Raw genomic sequence first — 20,350 nt, 5'->3', positions numbered from 1 at the left:
ACTTTTACCTCCGTTTTTAGGATTGGAAAGCGGAAATTAAAAATTTTATTTCTGTCACAAAAACCCACAAAATGGCCCGAGAGTCCGAAATATGAGGCCCGATCCACGGTTTTTTTACACAGAAGATTTTCCTGTGTTGGTGGCCTTTGGCTACGATTTGTAAAAATAACCCTGGGTAGGTCTAACGCCTTTCTGCATTAGTGTGTACAAAAAATCTGGCACAATACATCCACATGAAAATTTGAACCGAAATGATATGATAGAAATTAAATTTTTAATTTTTGCTTTCGTATTCTTAAATCGGAGGTCGAAACGCGTCTTTTGATACCAACTTTGAAAATTTTTGTTAAAAATTAGGTGGTGAACCGTCTTCTAAAACGTTGCATTTTTTTAAAACAACTGCAAAATTGTATGAGACAACTGGTAGTAATCAGTTGTAAGATTTTGACGCGTTTGACAACTACACTAACACAACGTTGTAAACGGTAATGCCACAAAAAGTTGTTAGACGAGACAACTCAACTGACATTTTTTTGACAGGTTGAGTTGTAATCTGTAATACCAAATTGCGAAATTTCAACCCAACCAGAGTTGAGTTGTAAACGGTAATAGGGGCATAAATAATCTGCACTTTGATACAGAGTTGGTGGTATTGTTGGAAGACTTTTTGAAGATGAACCTTCATCAGTGTAACCACGAAAACTTTACGATTTCGGATTCATGTAAACATACATTGATGTTTTTATTGTTTCCTCAGGCCTAGCAAAACATTATTATCAATATTCGTTGCTTTTGAAATTCGGCTTAAAATTTGCACATGGAACAACTAAAGACTCTCCTGAATTAAAAAAAAAAAATGTCTTAGTACCTCTAAATCGCGGACCCCCTGAGAAATCCCGGACCCGGGGGAATCCCCCATCCCCGCCCACCCCCCTCACGTTGGACCTGCCCATACTTGTGAATAATTTTTGATATTTTTTAAAAACTTTCCAGTACAAGCCCCCAGCAACCGCGTATGTAATACATAATATTTTCGTAAAAAGTAATGATAACCTTTTCATCTGAGTATATTTACAAACAATCACAAGATAACCGTAATCAACAGTCCACTGGGCGGCTATATATTTGAATGTTTTCAATTCCAATTTGTGGCATTGCATCGATTTGCTTAAATGACGCAAACAATTTGTTGACAACTGCAAGCTCACCAAATCATCATAAAAAGGAGTTTGTTTGTCATTTGATCCATACTGTCAAAAAGCTGAGGCGGAATGGCATAGGTGGTTTCATGTAGTCATACCAAATCCTTCCCGAGATGGTCGGGCTAGTAGGTTAGGTTAGGTTAGGTTGCAAGGGCTGAGCTGAACACTATGGTAACAGCTCACTACTTAGGCCACCAATGGGCCCATTGTAATACCCTGTACGGTCTCAAAAGAGGACCCCTACCCTGCCTAAAGCGGGTCAAACCAACTCGTGGAAATTATAAATTTTGCCAGAGCCTTTACTTCATAGCAAGAGACCTCAGCTAGGTCATGTAGAAAAGGTTTACCGAGGAGAGCCATCCTACGCCTACTAAGCGCTGGACAGTGACAGAGAAGGTGCTGGACGCTCTCTTCCTCCTCTGTACATCTGCAGCTGCGACAAAAGTCGAAGGTCGCTACCCCCATTCTAGCACCGTGCGTGCCTATTAAGCAATGCCCTGTTAGAACCCTTATCAGGGACGATAGAGCTGATTTGTTTAGAGTCAGAAGCGCTTCTGTGTGCCCCTTGTCATATGAGGGCCAGGTTTGCCTGGATGTCTCACACGAAGATATGACTGACCATAGTCCATTTGCGATTCTTAAAGTGCTTGTGCTCACACGAAGCCTGCAAGTGGCCATGGGTTTGCCTACCGAATCATTTCCCGGAAGGATATGGTCGGTGGTGCCCCTTCTGGCCAGCTCGTCTGCTCTGCAATAGCCTTCGATATCACTGTTCCCAGGTACCCATATAAGGCTGATACTGAAGTGCTGAGCCATCTCGTTAAGAGATCTGCGGCATTCAGTGACCGACTTTGCGTTGTCGACGAATGAGTCCAGGGCCTTTAATGCTGCCTGGCTGTCTGAGAAAATAAACACCCGTTTACCATCCTTAGGCATAGACCCGAGATAGTTCACAGCCCTGTGTATTGCCAGCATTTCCGCTTGGTAAACACTACAGTGATCCGGTAGGCGAAAAGAGACCTCTAGACCCAGATCCGGCGAAAAAAGGCCTGCTCCCACCTTCCCGTCAAGCTTAGAACCATCCGTGAATATGGTGATGGCACTCGCTACCGTATGTTGTCTGGTATTCCAGTCCTGTCGCGATGGTATATATATACTGTAATTTTTAACGAAGACGTTATTTGGCGTGCAGTAGTCAGTGCGCGCCGGTATTGGGACTGGGGCGCTCGTGCCCAGGATTGTCGCGTGTCCACCAGACCCGTTTGACCAGAGACCTGTTTCCCTTATGCGTAGAGCGGCGATGACCGCTATTTCCTTCGCCACCAGGTCAAGAGGTGGAAGGTATAGCATTGTGTTAAGTGCTTCAGATGGAGTGGAGCCGAGAGCGCCGGTGATGCAGAGTTCCGAACTCCGTTGCACCTTTTGAAGCGTCTTAAGATAGGTAGTTTTAGCTAGTGCAGGCCACCAGACCAAGGCACCATAAAAAAGAATCGGGCGCACAATGGCTGTATAAATCCAGTATGTCACCTTGGGGGAGAATCCCCAGGAGGTGCCAATTGCCCTCTTGCAGGTGAACAGCGCTGCTGCTGCCTTTTTGCATCGCTCCACTATATGGTCATTCCACAATAGCTTCCTATCCAGAATTACACCCAAATAATTGACTCGATCGCTAAACGCTACAACCGTACCCCCAACTCTTGGCAGTTTTGTCCGGGTCCACTTCCAAGCCTGTGGCTGTGGCCCAGTGCGAGATTTTGGATAGTGCCCCTTCCATTAGGTTGCAAAGAGTTTGCGGAAATTTCCCCCGCATGGTGACGCAGATGTCATCTGCATACGCGATCACTTGGTGACCTTCCGATTCCATGGGGCGGAGTAGTTGGTTGACGGTAACCACCCAAAGTAGCGGAGAGAGAACACCTCCCTGCGGAGTCCCTCTGCCGACCGGTCTGCGGATCACACATCCACCTAGCTCAGTTCTAATATGTCTACGCGTAAGCAGATTGTATATAAACTCCACCAGGCACGCGTCCACCCCCAGATCGGTCAACGCCGAGGTGATGGACTCAGGGAGAACGTTGTAGAAAGCACCCGCTATATCTAGGAATGCCACCAATGTGTATTCCTTGAGGTCTAGCGACCTTTCGATAGCGGATACCAGTGAGTGCAAGGCCGTGTCAGTTGACCTGCCCTTAGTATAGGCATGCTGTGCTTGCGAAAGAAGCGACGGCTCAATCCTCCTCCTGATGTGATCCTCTAGAAGTCTTTCAAGTGCTTTAAGCAGAAAAGAAGATAGGCTTATAGGCCTATAATCATTTGGTTTAGAGTGGGAGGGTTTCCCTGCCTTGGGAATAAATACCACGTTGACTTCCCTCCACGATACTGGTACGTAATTTAGCCTAAGACAACCTATAAACATCCCCTTAATCCAGGGCCTTATAAGTTCGGCAGTATACTGGAGCTGAGCCGGAAAGATTCCATCCGGCCCCGGCGATTTGTAGGGCTTGAAGGTCTGTAACGCCCAATCTATCCTTTTATCGTTTGTGATTTCGCTTATCAGCTGATCATTAGGTGACCCTCCGCTGACAAAACTTGAAGACACGCCCGTTCCTGCTGGGAAGTGCGTATCCATTAGCAGGTTTATGGTTTCAGCGCTGGAGTCCGTCCAGTGCCCATCCGGCTTTTGGACGTAACTTAGCTGAGTTGGAGATTTTGATAGCACCTTCCTTAACCGGGAGGCCGCGGGTGCGGATTCAATCCTGCCGCAGAAATCCCTCCAGGAGGATCGCTTTCCATTCCGGATTGCTTTTTTATATATATTTATCTTCGCTTTATAAGCTGCCCATGAGGATTCATGTCCATCATGCTTTGCTTTATTGAAGGCCGCCCTACATGACTTTCTAAGTTTATCAAGATCAGCCGACCACCATGGTGGTTTGTGTGTTTCCAAAATCTTTTTAGCCGGGCAAGCCCTATCTAAAGCATTCCTACAATTTTGACTGAAATTGTTTACAAACAAGTCCAGCTCCTCCTCGCTTTCTGGGACTCGTACCTCCTCAGATAGCTTTTTACCTACAATCTTCTTATAGTAGCCCCAGTTAGTTCTTCTAATGTTTTGTATATACTTAGGACTTGCGTGCGCCTGCGATATAGAAAAACTTATATATCTATGGTCAGAAAAGGAGTGCTCCTTTAGAACCCTCCAAGAAACGATAAGGTCACTGAAAGAGTCTGCGACCAGTGTTATGTCAAGGACCTCTTTGCGGTTCCTCGTGGGATCATTTCCCCTATTACATATACTCAGGTTAGTGCCTAACAGATAGTTGAAAAGAGACTCACCTCGGTCATTTGTATCTCTGCTGCCCCACTGGGCGTGATGTGCATTGGCGTCGCCTCCGAGCAACATAAAATCGTTTCGTGGATTTTCCGCTCTCACGAACTCCTTGAAATTATCCGGTGGTAATGAGCCTTGGTGATCGTGCACTAGGTAGAAGGAGGCGAGTTTAAAGCTCCTCCCTAGCCCCTCGACGCTTACCGCTGTCAAATCCCCATCGCTATAGTTGGGTAGAAGAAAAGCATTAAGAGTAGACTTAGCCAATATACATGTGCGAGGCTTACCCTTTTCCTGAGCGCTATAAAGCTTATACGCTGGTGTCCGCAGGCCACAGATCCTATTGCCAGTGATCCACGGCTCCTGGACTAGAACGATGTCTACCACACCTGAAGACAGGTGCAGTAGGAGTGCAGCTGATGCTGCTTTGCAGTGATGCAGGTTTATTTGGAGGACCCGGATCACTGCTTGTTTGTGCTCTCCCCCGTGAGCGTCGCGTCGGAATCGCCATCCTCCAGAAGCTGACCCTCAGAGTATAACCCTCTGAGAGCCAAGCTTCCGCTCGAACTTGCCGAAGCATAGCCCCCAGCTTCTTCGCCCTCGTCTACCTCTATCTCGTCTTCACTGGGGGGGAGTTCAGCCACCTCCGCACGAGATGCAAGGTTTACCAAGGCTTCGACATCAACCTTATAAACCTTAAGGCTTATATTTTTGAAGCCGTAGCTTACCCTGAAATCCTGCATTTTCAACGCTTCGACGCTTGCGCTGTCGAGCAGCAGGACTATCTGCATCGTGGCCCGTTCAGTCTTCTCAACGTTAACCACCTTCCAGTTTTGGGTCGGTAGACCCGGGTTGTACTCCTGGAGAAGTTCCAGGATATCAGCGGGGTCCGTTGGCGTCACTGGAACCCAGGCTCGCGCCCTTAGTCGTGAGGGGATATCACACGCCTCCACTACCTTGAGGCGCGCGCCCGGATACACCTCCCCTATCAGCGAAACGGCGGCTTTATAAAGCTTCGCCGACCTGGCGTCGTCACACGCAATTAGTTTTATATTGCCCTGGAACCACCCCGCATCGGTATAAGAAGGCGGCGGACCAGGGTTATCTTTCTTGACCTTAACGGCCACAGTAGCGAGCGCTGCCTCGATCCACTTCCACTGCTGTTTCGGGATCCTGCCATCTCCGCTGCTCTCATCCATCACACCAATGATCTGCCGATCCTTAGCTATTTCGGCGAAAGACCGAGTCCAGCCTCCCTGCACCTTGGCCCTTTTCGGCGCCGTAGGGTTGGCTTCATCTATGGACCGCTGGCGCTTCGAGGCTTCATCGCTCTCGACCCAGTCCGATCTGAACTCCGGTAACATTTGCTTCGCCCAAACAAGATCACGCTGAGCCTTTGCCCAGTCCTCCGCGGAAACTTCCTCCTCCCTAACCGGTGAGGAGGCATTCCTACGCAGGATCCGGGCAGCCCAGCGCTTGTCCTGATGACTGGGCTTTTTGCCTCCCTTGACCCTGGAGCCGCCCCACCCCCAGACCCCTGGAGCCCCCAGCAACCAAACCGCCAGACGCTTGACGCTGAGTGGCAGCCGTGCTGGTGGCTACGGGATGGGCGGCAGCTGCCCAAGGGCCTCCCGGTCGGTGGCCCCTCCCCGAGAGGTACCGGCCTTTGGAGTACCTTGGAGTCGGGCTAGTACCTTTATGGTGTTTGTTACCGGAACGCACCGGATCTGCATCCGGCAAAGGACCATCAACATCGATAACACTGCCCAAGGCCTTTGGGGAGTGTCCTTATCGACAACAACAACACTCCCCGAAGGTTTTGGTGAGTGTTATCGACGTTGATGGTTATTGTTGTTGCTCTAGCACTGCTTCGCCCCATCCAATAGGTGTGACCGATAACAAAATCCTCTAACGGGACGTTAGTCCAAGGAAACTCGCTGTTTTGAAAGGGGTGTACCATAACGAGAGGGGTGTTAGAGGCGTTGATTCCACAATACAGTTGAAGAGATGGTTGGTGTCATGTGGGAACATGTTACAGGTAGGACATATGTTTTGTATGTCGGGGTTGATTCTGGATAGGTAAGTGTTTAGCCTGTTACAGTATCCAGAGCGAAGTTGAGCTAGAGTGACTCGTGTTTCCCTAGGGAGTGTGCGTTCCTCTTCTGCAAGTTTGGGTTATTGTTCTTTGAGTACAGGATTCACCGGGCAACTCCTGGCATAGAGGTCCGACGCCTGTTTGTGGCGTTCACTGAGGACCTGCTTGTGTTTTTTGGCTGCATACGGCTGTGTTCTCAGGTGCCGTATTTCCTCATAATGGTTACGGAGATGACTCCTTAAGCCCCTGGGCGTTGTTGGCTCATCAATGTTTGGTTAGCATCACATTTCTCTCACTGATGGGGAGTATTCTCGCCTCATTATGTAGATGGTGTTCTGGCGACATTTTGGCAGGCCTGTATCTTCTTCCAGTGAGTAGTATTTAGGTTTCGCGACCATATTGGGGACGCGTAGCATGCAAACGGCTGGCCAATTGCTTTGTAAGTGGTAATGAGCGATTCTTCATCTTTTCCCCAAGTACTGCCATCAAGAAATTTAAGGATTTTCTTACGGCTCTGGATTTTCGGTTCAATTGCGACTGCGTGCTCACCAAAATGTAGATCCTGATCAAACGTCACCCCCAAGATTTTGGGGTGTAAGACAGTCGGTAGCGTAGTGCCATTGACTTGGATGTTCAAAATGGTCGACATTTGGCGCGTCCATGTTGTAAACAAGGTCGCCGATGATTTAGTCGGTGTTAATGTCAGGTTTCGCGAGGTGAAAAAACTGGAGAGATCAGGGAGGTAGCCGTTTATTTTGTTGCAAAGCTCATCGATCTGTGGGCCTGGGCCTGTGGCCATTATTGTGCAGTCATCGGCGTAGGAAACGATAGTAACTCCTTCTGTTGGCGAAAGTAGCTTAGATATGTAGAAATTAAGCAAAATTGGGAATAGGACACCACCCTGTGGCACCCCTTGTTTAATTCTTCATGGTTTTGATGTTGCGTTTCTAAATTGCACCGATGCCTGCCGGGGACTCAGATAATTTGCGGTCCACCTTTCAAGACTTGGGGGAAGGTTTAGACCCTTCCAGGTCTTGCAATAACCTGCCATGGTTGAATGTATCCAAAGCTTTTGATAGGTCTAGCGCAACAAGTACTGTTCTATGGTGGGAGTTTTGATTTAAACCGCAATTTATTTGGGTGCTAATGGCATTTAGCACGGTGGTGGTACTATGAACTTTTCTAAAGCCATGCTGATGGCAGGCTAGTTGCAAATAGGGGAGTAGCGTCTTGGCTACTGGCGATAGGAGAGATATCGGGCGATATGAGTATCTTATGTTAACTGGTTTCCCAGGCTTAAGTAGCGGGACCTCCTTGGCCATTTTCCATTTTTCGGGAATGACAAAGGTGGAAAGGGACAGGTTGAATATTTGAAACCCTCTTTTCCTAAGCTTTTAAGCATCGGCATGGCAATGCCGTCTTGGCCCACTGCTTTGGAGCATCACCGATGGCATCCTCAACCTCTTTGGCGGTGATGGTAATTGGGGACGCGCTGAATTTATGTTTGTGTGCGTGTCTGTGGGCTCTCCGTCTAGCTTTGTCAACCGTAGAATGCATTATATATTGTCGACAAAAGGCGCTCGCGCATTTTTTCGCATCCGACAGCACTTTATCGCCAAAGGCGACGTAAATTTTGTCATTGTGCTTGGACGGATTCGATAGGGACTTTACGGTGGGCCAAAGCTTACCCACACCGGCAGAGAGGTTACAACTACTTAGATGCTCCTCCCATTTCGGCGGCTTGTGTTGATCCATAAGCAATCTGATGCGTTGGGTTATATCCCTTATTTGGGGGTCGCCGGGATCGAGTTATCTTACAAGGTCACGTTCTCTCGGTAAATTTGCGGCCTCCGCCGCAAAATGGGGCCAAATTTCGGGAATTATTCTGGCGGGAATAAAGCGAGCCGTGGCGGATTCAATGGCCGTGCGGAAAGCACGCTCCCCATGGCGAGCATCAGTCGGGATAGGGAGGGCAGCAAAGCGACTGTCTGCAAAGGATTTGTATTCGTCCCACTTTCCTTTTTTTAAGTTTATGAAAGTGCGTTTTTCTGTGACGATGAAGTCGGCGGTAGGCTCGAGTGAAATAAGTATTGGCAGGTGGTCGGATGCCAATGTTACCATCGGCTGCCAGTTGACGCAGCTTACGAGTCCTGGGGTGGCTTTCCGTAATTCGATATCGAACAAAAACGAGTATCAAATAATCGTTTTTGCGTTCCGTAACACAAAATCTCGTCGCATCGTATCGAACGTTCGATACAATCTGTTCGATAGCACCTTAGGTGTCGAATTGATTTTCGTAAGGTAGAGTTTTTAATGCTTTTGCGATTATTTGAGGAATAATTTTAAGCTAAGGAGTCAGCAAACAAACGCTTTTCCCTATTGAAATTATTTTGATGATTCCAATATGTATACTTTCGAAACACTTTTTGATACACGAGAAAAAATGTACTCAAATTGAAATACGTAAACCAAAGCTGTGTGGTCGAGCGTTCAATATCGAATTAAAGTATCGAGCAAACGAGTGTCGACTATCGAATTATAGAAAGCCACCCCTGCGCTCACGATTGATGTATCTGGCGAACTGTGAAGGCTTCGCACCATACGAGTGGGGGCGTCTCCGTTTATTATGCACAACGTCGTTTCTTCTATTTTATTCGCCAACATCTCACCCTGCTTTCCGTCTGCAAGTTTGAATGCCATAGATGTTGTTGTTGTTGTTGTAGCAGTACTTGTTGATGTTGTTGTTGTTGTAGCGATTAGGTTACTCCCCGAAGGCTTTGGGGAGTGTTATCGATGTGATGGTCCTTTGTCGGATACAGATCCGATACGCTCCGGTAACACAGCACCATTAAGATGCTGGCCCGACCATCTCGGGAACGATTTATATGGCCACATTGAACCTTCAGGCCATCCCTCCCTCCCCACCCCAAGTTCCATGAGGAGCTTGGGGTCGCCAGAGCCTCGTCTGTTAGTGAAACGGGATTCGCCGCTCGAAGGTGAGGTTGACAATTGGGTTGGAGAAGCTATATGTTGCGCTACACAACCCCTTGAATCCCTGTAGCAGTGCTTCGACCCATCCAATAGGTGTGACCGATCACAAATTGTCATAGATCGTGATGGGCATTGAAATTGCCTAAGATAATGTGATTATTGCCAGTGAGTAAGGCGCTGATATTAGGGCGGTATTCACTGGGGCAGCAGGTGGCAGGAGGGATTTAGATGTTGATGATTTCTTGACCGAACAGATAAGCCGTGACGTTTTAAGACATTGTCCCTGCGGCCGATGTCGGGATCAAATATATGATATTGCACCGATTGGTGTATGATAAACGCGAGACCACCTCCATTTCCGCTCTCGCCATCTTTTCTGTGAACATTATACCCAGAACAGGTCTGCAGAGCATATCTTGCTGTGAGTTTAGTCTCTTGAATCGCAGCAATGCGGATGTTGTGCCGCGTCATGAAATCGACTATCTCCGTGATCTTCCCTGTTAATCCATTACAGTTTAACTGAAGAATTCTGAAGTGCAGCGGGGGAGACGTCGTCACTCTAGGAGTAAGTGGCGGGTGTCTACGCCTTAGTTGTGAAAGGCTAGGACGCAATTGCTGTTGTGGCCCTGGGTAAGCATTGGGGTACCCGGTGTATTTGGGTTTACGGCCTGGCCACATGTCGCAATGAAGCCAGTCGGGGGTTTCCGTCGCGGAGACCAGAACATCTAGGAAAGTGGCACCGTCCAAGGCAGGAACTGCATGGGGATTCAAGGGGTTGTGTAGCGCAACATATAGCTTCTCCAACCCAATTGTCAACCTCACCTTCGAGCGGCGAATCCCGTTTTACTAACAGACGAGGCTCTGGCGACCCCAAGCTCCTCATGGAACTTGGGGCTGGGGAGGGAGGGATGGCCTGAAGGTTCAATGTGGCCATATAAATCGTTCCCGAGATGGTCGGGCCAGCACCTTAATGGTGCTGTTACCGGAGCGTATCGGATCTGTATCCGACAAAAGACCATGACATTGATAACACTCCCCAAAGCCTTCGGGGAGTAACCTAATCGCTACAACAACAACAACAACAAAAGCAGGAGCTGCATTGGACGGATGTCGCAAACATATATATTCTGCGCTGGCAGATGGTGCAAAAGGTGGTAGGGACTAAGTCTTGTTATCTGACCTACACGATTAAAAATAAATGTAAGACGCGATAACCTCCGAAGAGATCTAAGGCCGAACTTCTCTTCCAATTTGCGTCGTGCTCCTCTTGATTTTCCCTACAAATTGGCCGAACGGGACCTACATGTTTTGTGCCGACTCCGAACGGCATCTGCAAGGCAGATGAGTTTTCACTTAGAGCTTTTCAAGACCCGGAGCGCTTGCCAAACACTGCCGAGGGGCGACCCGGCTTAGAAAAATTTTCTTCTAATTGAAAAACCGTATTTCTAAAATTTTGATGTTGCTTTGCCCTACACAACTGCTGCCGGAAGAGTGGGAAGAAGACGGGGGCGCGGGCTGATGCTCGGCATTGCTACCTACTCTACTACGCAGATTGTATTTATGAGTGGGAGCGGCCGTATGAGCTGGTGGCGCCGCAGGGGGCTAAGGCGTAGACTAGACGCCATTGGGCGTGAACAGCAAGGAGCCACAAAAGATTTATAAACGTTACGAGGTCGGGTTTTGGGATCTAGCTCAGAACAACCTGTCCGATGCAACCATCCCTAGCACGTGACACACTGACAAGAGTATGACCGTCCTAAAAAGATTCTTTTCCAGCATACTCAGAACCGGCGTCAGACAGACGGACCCGGATTGGGTTCGATACCTTCCCGGAGTAGGAGAATATGGCGCAGTCTCGCTGCAAGGAGCTGCTAGGAGGATGACAATTTGTGGAAGGGACACAACAAGTTAAATGGGGTTACACTGAAACGACAGTCCTTGGTCGGTAAAAAATCCCGAGTCGCTCCGGTACATAGAACCGACTGGCTTGGGAAGCGATGTTGATGGTCCTTTGCCGGATATAGATCAGGTACGTTCCGGTAACAAAGCATCATTAAGGTAGTAGCCCGACCATCTCGGGAACGATTAACATGACCACATTAATCCCTCTACGCCATCCCGCCCCATAGTTCCATATTCGTTACAGGTTTCCTCTCGCATAGGTGAGGTAGACAATTTAGTTGCGGAAGGTTTGAAGCTATAAAGCTGTGTATTGGGCTTATCAACGCGTTACCTTCTTTCGCTCCACATTGTCATATTGTTAGCACTTTTTATATACTAACTAAACAGTTTCGTTGTTCCTCAAGGTGATCTTTCCACATGCGAGAACTCATTTACTCACATCCACCTCTCCTCTCTTTTGTTTGATATTCTTCATTTTGAAATTTTTACATTTAGGTGATCTGTTGACGGTTTGCAACTACTATTGCTGATCTCGATAGCAAAGCCCAAGTTTTAAACAAATATATTTAAAAAAAAAAACACAATAATATTTAACCCACTTTTGTTCTAATTTATATTAACTTATTCAAATTTTGAACAAAAATTGTTTTTTTTTTATTTAAATTTAAAATTAGCAGAAATTTACAAGGGTCAGAGGGTACAATGAGCATGCTTTACTTTTGTTTCTTTTTTTTTTTGTGTAGTTCCTTTTTTACCATGCAAACTTATATATTCGTATGTTGAGTGGTTTTAGAATAAGTAAATATGGTATTGAAATTAATAGAAAGTGACATTATTGGGGTAAGCTAAGTTCAAACAGTTTTTACGTATTGGACAACATAATTAAGCATATTTCGGGTAGGCAGATGCAATGACGCAATAATAGCGTTATAACATAAAATGTGTAAATTTGACGATGACAGCGACGTTTTCTTGTAGTTCCAAATGTGTTACATAGTTAACCACGTTACCGACGCATCTGAAAACCAGCAGAGCCATCTGGTCCATTAGGCAAACGTAAAATGCTTTCTTGTTGTTGTGTGTGCCTTAATGCTGATGATGATACACTGCCACCGACAACAGGTGACCAAGTTTGGTTGTGAGGAGCAGTAGCAGTCTGCGACGTTTGCGTTTGTGCATGTTGATGTGTTTGTTGTTGTAGCGTAGTTGCTAGCGCCGGAAGTGGAAGCAGACCTGACATTGAACGATTGTTATATGCGGGCGGTATCTTTTGTAATGATTGTTGTTGCTGTTTATGTTGTTGCATAAAATAATAATTAGTTTGTTGTTGTTGCTGCTGATTATGGTTGTAAGAGTTATTATATAGATTTAGAGATGAGCCGCTGCCGAGACCGCTACTGCCAACACCACCCACAACACCACCATTGATGCCAGGATTTACTTTGGGAGAAGATACGATGCTCCCCTTGGTGGTATTATTTGTGCTGGAAACCGTGTTGACAGAGGCATTTGTTGATGGTGTCGAATTTGTCGACCTGAAATGTTAATGGAATTTAATAATCAATGATAGATATAGAAATTTTTGTGAAATCGAGATAAATTGAAGGAACTAAATTCTATTAGATTTTATATTTTTGATCCCTCATTATCTTCAGTGATGACGTTAGCAATGCCATGTCCTCCCTTAAACCCTCGTTAAAATGTGACCGTAATGGCCTCTGCGCTGTTGTTGTTGTTGTTTATCTTTGTGCGCTCCTCTTCGCAATATATTCAATTTATCCCTATCTTCCGGAAAAATCGATAGTTGGAAAAAAGTAAAAATTATGTCTCTAACTATAGGCCTATCGCCAAACTCACAGTAGAGACTATATACACTGATTTCTCATAGGCTTTCGATAAAGTCATACATAAAATCTTAATATTTAAACTGGAATGTATTGGATTTCATTATATTTTTCTCTCATGCTTAAAATTTTTTTTTGTCGAATAGTTATCTGTGCGTCGAAATTGAAGATGGTAAGTCTCAGCCTTTCTTGACAACGTCCGGAGTACTTCAGGGTGGCATTCTTGGACCTCCTTTATTTGAACTTTTTATTAACGACATACATTGGTTTCTGATTTAAATCGTCTGCTTTCCTTTTATATGCAAATGATCTTTAGATTTTTCGTAGAATTTATGGCCCGTCAGATTCAGCGCTCATACAAAATGGTTTTAATAATCTTGTTGATTGGTGTAATGCCAATAATTTCTACCTAAATGTCAAAAAAAAATTTCAAATGTCTTTGTAAGTCATCTAACTTGCATATCACGCCCTATGATATTTCAGGCGTTCAACTGGCTTCTGCAAAATAATTTATTGATCTAGGTGTTGTCTTCGACACTTCTTTCTCTTTCGTTAATCATATCTTGTATGTCATTCCGAAGGCTTACAGAAACCTTGACTTCCTTCGTAGATATGCAAAAGACTTTAAGGAACCTCTATACCTGGAAGACACTTTTTATCTCTGTAATTCGCTGAAAACTAAAATACGCCTCAGTAGTCTGGAATCCTATCTATTATGGCCACTCAGCCAGAATAGAAAGGGTTCAAAGAAAATTTATTGTATTTTGCTTATTTTCTATTAACTGACGATCCAAACCCATATTATTACCCATACTGCAGGCTTATAATTCTTCAATCTTTTGAAACCAGGTGAGCTGTACATCTACTAATGTTTGTTTATGATCTCATCGCTGGCTCTTTGGCTCGTTCAGCCCTACCAAAAGTTGCTTTTAATGTGACTAAAAGGTGTCCTCCTACATTCTTATCTTTTTACTTTCGAGTTTATAATGCTAATTATTGTATGTTGAACCCGATTTTTCGCACACTTGCCGAATTTAATATTCTCAAGTAGTTTACTTATTCTTCGTCGAGAAATATGTTCAAGTCTACTCTGGAATTGTGCTTTTTAATTTATTTTTATATATTTTTTAACTAATTGTCAATCTTTTTTTCATGTTATTTACGTTTATAAGTTGATTATATAGGTAGTTTTAATATCTTTGTATCTAGTCTGTAAGATTATTTTTGATCATAGACTGAATAAACTAAACTAAACTAAACTATTCTAAGCCAATTTTATTTCGACAGCCTGACTGGTATCCGAGAGTTGTGGAAATAAGTACATTGCATATTTTGCCTTATTATTATTATTTCAATATATCAGCATACTTACCCTCCTCCCACATCATCTTCAGGATTTTTCGCAGACCCGAGTATACGCAAACGTGCCTCTGCGTACTCCTGTTCACGTTGTTGCAACGTTTTGATAGGTTGACGTGGTTTAATATCATTATTACGCGGCTCCATAGATTGCGTTGGTCGACGCAATATTTTCACCGTCTGCAAATTAGTTGGAGTAGCATAAGTTGTCGATTGATATTCATCGGCCGGTTTGTTAAGTAACATCATAACTGGCTGAAATGAAGCCGTCATATCATCGAGCGGTGATGATTTCAAATCCGTAGCACCAACTGAAATGCCATCTGCAGTTACTGATTCATTACTACCACCTGTGGTAGTGTTTGTTGTATGGTTTGCATTGCGTTGTAATAATTTCATCGGAACGGTTGCGGTAACAGTAGGTATTGAAAAATCAACGTTAGAGAGCGTAAATTGTTTGGGGTCAACTAAGGAAGTTATTGCGCCACCTGATAAAGTGTTTGGCAATTTGGAGCAAGGTTTGGCACTGTCGATTTCTTGTTGCTGTTGTGTGATTTGCTGCTTTTGTTGTATTTTTTGCAGTGTATTTGTCAACTGAAAATTATAAATATACAATTTAGTACATTTTCATACTGATTAAAATTAAATAGGTGTGGCTTTCCCATTTTACCACTTTATATTTGGAATGCACTCTGGAACAAATGTGTTCTACGTTACGAATCGTCTATCAGCGTGCATTTTGGCGTGTAAATCCCGCTCAATCACCAAGTAACAAGAAAGTGATCAAATTGAAAAGTTTCCCAAAGTAATACTTACACCGACTTCATCAATTTCTTCCCAATTATCTAGCACCTCATCACCATTGGACATTTCTGGCTGGCTAAGAACGTATATTTATGTTTAGCACCAATTTCCTAATGATGTGAATCCTTTTTATACCAATTCAAACGTTATGTTGGTATGTAGATAATGCCTTTATTTGTTGATATCAAAGAAAAGTTCATTTGCGTAAAGTCAATTTATGCAACGTCCGAAGCATGATAAAATGAAAACAAAATAGTTCCATATTATTGATTGGTTTTACCAGTACGGTTTATGCTTTGAATTTGTAAAATAGTGTATGGGTTGTTTCCCAAGATAGGAGCTATAAATAAGTTAGCTGCGTCTAAGTCTACCATAACAGAATAGTACATTCCAAAAATTAACAAAAAAACGTTTCACCTAAGAATTTATATTAAAATGACACTAGCTCAGTAGAAAATTTCTTTATTTTGATATAGGATGGTTTAGAAATAAATTGTGACACAGGGCGGCTTCAACTGAATTCTAAGTGATTTTGGAAAACAATTCTTAAAGGGCGTTTTTTGATAATCCAATCAATTCATCTGTTGGATACAGGTAAACAAGGTGGGACTATATATTCTATAGAGATAAACGAACACGCGAAAGTCGGGCAGTATATTTGTATCTACAAGTTCTTTTACGAGGCAAAGTAATGTCACAAGCATAACGGATTTGACAATATCTAATGATTCAAACTTAGTGATGCATGACTTTTAAAGTAGTTAGTAGTATGTTGTTTTTGTTGTAGCAATGCTCGCCCCACCTAATAGCCGCGACCGATCACAAATTTTCATCAATATCCTCTAACGGGAGTCCAAGGAAACTTGCCGTTTCAACAGGGGTGGACCATAAGGAAAGGGGTGTTAGAGGCGTTGGTTCCACATTACAATTGAAGAGATGGTTGGTGTCATGTGGGGACACATTTAGTTAGTAGTATACTTTGGGTCAATATTAATATTGCCAAAAAAACTGAGGTATCTCCACCATTCCGCTCGCTCCAGTGCTTCTTATACATAATAAACCAGTTTTTAAGGCAACTTCGCAACAAAAAGGAACATTAAAGACAAAGTAAATATCAAGTGGTGGCAAGGACGGACAAAAAGAATGGCCGGGTGTGCCCATTGAATCTTGGTCGAAATCGTCAAAAAGCAGCCTAGCAATATGGCTTGTGCAGATACTTTGTTTGTTATTTGGTTTGTTAGCTACTTACACTGGGATATTGCTGTTGCCGCTGCTTGTTCTCCGCCTTGCCTTTCACTTTCTTCTCCACCGTCTACTGTTCCTCGCACCACTGTTCCGTTTATTTTTGTTCATAAATAATCCATGAGTAAACTTATAAAAGTTATTGTTTTTGGCAAACTCGTTTCCTTTGTTTTTGCATGTAATTTTGGTTCTTCGTTTTCTTTTGACGGTTCTTTTCGCTTCAGCCAGCGTTGCAAAATTTTCAGCACACACACAAAAAAGACTTCTTGTTTAGTTTAACTATTCCCCTTTATGTTATCTAATTATATAAATAATTATGAGATTATACAATCGTTCACAATCAATTTCACGCGTTTACTCCGAATAAATTAACTGAAATGGGCTTAAAACTTCAATTTCTATTTTCCTCTGCTGCTGCTACTGCAACCTACGCTACTTCCACAATTCACGACTGCTGTGGACTGTGGACTAAATACAAGGTTGCATTTTCGACCAAAAAGTTGTTGCCCTGCCTTCGCCAGAAATGTTACAGTAGCTGGTTTTTTTTTACGTCTATAGACGTTTACGCTCAAAGTTTATATGGACTGCTAAGCGTCAAACTTTAAATACACCTCTAAAATTGTTTCGCATAGAATTAGTACTACTAAATTTCAATACGCATTATACGCAGATGTAACTGAAATATGTGTCTATGTTTCACCTGAACACTAATTCCATGCTTCCCCTTTATTAATGGTGTGCATCCACTATTCATCGCAACCGATTCAGCTATATGTTATACGCTATGGCCACGAGAGTTTGTGTCTCCGATTTTGGGTACACTCTGTTCTGTAGTTGTTTAAACACTGGCGCTAGATGGGTCTCCTAAGCATTATCTAAGCGAGGATCGTTCTTTTTACGCGCAAACGTGAACGTAGACGCGTGTAAAAAAATGCGGCTAGTGATTTCGTTATGATATATCATGTTATACAATCACGTATCGAAAATCAGTTTCACTCAAACGATAACTATATTTCTGTCAAAGTATTCGTAAAAGAAATAGTACATTCCTCGCGTTCCAATGGACAGAAATTCAGATCCCTAAATGGCTAATTAATGGTGACATAACCATAAAATCAATGTAATCGATTAATGGTGCCATACCATAACGCTAACGCCATAACCATATCATAACCAACCAATTGGTTTTTGGTTCGATTCGAGCTCAAGGCCAGAACAATAACTGTTTTCTAATAATAATTATTGTTATTTTTAAATTTTTCTAAATTTGAAAAATTTTATTTTGTTTTTGGAATAGTAAGTGGAAAATTTTTTAGACAAGCCATAGCTGCGCAGATAGATCCATTTCGAAGGGTGCTAAGCCTTCATCATCAGTACGCTTTAGGCATGCTGCGCTAACCATTTAGCTATACAGCGGTGATTTGTTTGACATTCGATTATTGAATACAAAAACAAAAACATTAAACAGCAATATATCGGCACTCTGATGTTGGGGAATGTACCTAGCCTTTTGTAGAAATATAGGAGAATTACATATATGGCGCTATATGTAATTGCAGCCAAACAGTTTATATAAATCGGCCTTTAACTGCAAGACGAGCTGTCAAAATCAGCTGCCAGTCTTTACGTATTTTTACACTGCGCTTCCTCAATTAACCAATAATACAAATCGCTGACAGTAAAATTATAGTTTATCAGCCCAGCATTGTAGATAGTTATCTAGAAACCAATTTAAAGTATTCCAATTAAGGGGGAAAAATGGATTCTATAACATTTGCAAAACCCAGAACGGTGAATGCGACAAATAACGAAAAGAATAACACATCAGTGGACTTGCATTTTTGGAAACATGTGGAATATATTGAAAATCATGGTAAAGATCAGGACGATTACGAATATTGTATGACCGAATTTTTGCGTATGTCTGGTATCTACTGGGGTGTTACGGCATTGGATATAATGAATCAGCTGGAACGCTTAGATCGTGCATCTATCATAGATTTCATACGTCGTTGCCAATGTCCACAGACAGGTGGTTTTGCGCCCTGTGAAGGTCATGATCCACATATACTATATACGCTTTCTGCCGTACAAATACTATGTATTTATGATGCTCTTAATGAAATTGATTGTGAGGCAGTTGTACGTTTTGTTGTTGGTTTACAACAATTTGACGGGAGCTTTTTCGGCGACAAATGGGGTGAGGTGGATACACGTTTTAGCTTTTGCGCTGTTGCTATACTTACGCTATTGGGACGTATGGATGATACGATTAATGTTGATCGTTCTGTTAAATTTGTTATGTCATGCTGTAATCAAACGGATGGTGGTTTTGGTTCAAAACCAGGCGCCGAATCGCATGCCGGTCTAATATATTGTTGTGTTGGGTTTTTATCTTTAACACAACGTTTACATTTACTTGATATCGATAAGTTGGGTTGGTGGTTGTGTGAGCGTCAATTGTCGTCGGGTGGATTAAACGGACGTCCTGAAAAATTGCCTGACGTATGCTATTCATGGTGGGTACTATCATCTTTAACAATAATGGGACGTTTGCATTGGATTAGCGCTGAAAAATTGAAACAATTTATATTATCATGTCAAGACAATGAGACTGGCGGTTTTGCTGATCGCACTGGCAATTTACCAGATATCTTTCATACGCTCTTTGGTATTGGCGCATTATCGTTATTGGGCTTTGATGGTCTAAAAGCAATAAATCCCACGCTTTGTATGCCACAATATGTAATTGATAGTTTGGGTATAAAACCGCAAATACTGGCAAGACCATAAAAAAAGTAAAAAAATAGAAAGGAAAATGGATTAAAGAATTTATACAGCTGTTTGAGCAAAAATTTTTATAATTAGCGCTATTTTATAAGCATATACAGTTTTGCTAGTAACAAGAACAATATTTTAACACGTAACTAAAAAAAATTTTTGTTTCTGACTCGTTTCTATTGGATCTTAAACTATATACTATCAATTTCATTCTCTGGATTTTCCAATTAACAGCTGCAACGAATTTCGTTAAACAGTAATAAAAAAAATAGTATAAAATAGTATAACGATGTCTACAACAAATGTAAACACCATGATATACATGTATATAGACCGTGTCAAGGATACGCATAAATATATATACATAGCTTTATTTTCGCACTTGAGCATTTAAAATACAATTAAATTTAGTTTATACTTTAAATTTACAATCAAAAGAATGAACGACCATTGGCAAATGTGTATATACATATATAGTCTAAAACAGTTTCCTTTATATAAATAAAAATAAAAATCATTTTTTAATAATGCAAAGCATTTGTTAAACTCAAAAGCTTTGTTGTTGTTGTCGTAGCGATAAGCACACTCCCCTAAGGCCTTGGGGGTTATAGATGTTGATGGTCTTTTGCCGGATGCAGATCCGGTACGTTTTGGTAATAAGCACCATAAAGGTACTAGCCTGACCATCTCGGGAACGATTTTTTATGACCACATGAAACCTTCTAGGCCATCGTCCTCGCACCCCCAGGTCCATCAGCAGGTCGGGGTCGCCAGAGCCTCGGCGCCACGAGCGAATGCGCCA

At 43.1% G+C, this 20,350-nt stretch overlaps 2 protein-coding genes across 2 annotated transcripts; one reads left to right on the top strand and one right to left on the bottom strand.

Annotated features, from left to right (window-relative positions):
• Window positions 1-12,107: 12,107 nt before the first annotated feature.
• On the bottom strand, window positions 12,108-17,244 carry LOC137239639 (PAN2-PAN3 deadenylation complex subunit pan3). The gene is made up of 4 exons (XM_067765173.1): window positions 16,775-17,244; window positions 15,538-15,694; window positions 14,735-15,315; window positions 12,108-13,053 (listed from the first exon to the last, which is right to left on the bottom strand). The coding sequence occupies exons 2-4, from the start codon at window positions 15,589-15,591 to the stop codon at window positions 12,525-12,527; spliced, it is 1,164 nt and encodes a 387-aa protein (XP_067621274.1). The 5' UTR covers window positions 15,592-15,694; window positions 16,775-17,244; the 3' UTR covers window positions 12,108-12,524.
• Window positions 17,245-18,382: 1,138 nt separating this feature from the next.
• Window positions 18,383-20,101, top strand: RabGGTb (geranylgeranyl transferase type-2 subunit beta). Its single transcript, XM_067765172.1, has one exon. It carries the CDS (start codon window positions 18,526-18,528, stop codon window positions 19,558-19,560), a length of 1,035 nt encoding a protein of 344 aa, XP_067621273.1. The 5' UTR covers window positions 18,383-18,525; the 3' UTR covers window positions 19,561-20,101.
• The last annotated feature ends 249 nt before the right edge of the window (window positions 20,102-20,350 follow it).

This window comes from Eurosta solidaginis, chromosome 2 (genome assembly GCF_040869045.1).
Source record: "Eurosta solidaginis isolate ZX-2024a chromosome 2, ASM4086904v1, whole genome shotgun sequence".
Lineage (NCBI taxonomy): Eukaryota > Metazoa > Arthropoda > Insecta > Diptera > Tephritidae > Eurosta > Eurosta solidaginis.
This window is presented reverse-complemented; position numbering and strand designations above follow the sequence as displayed.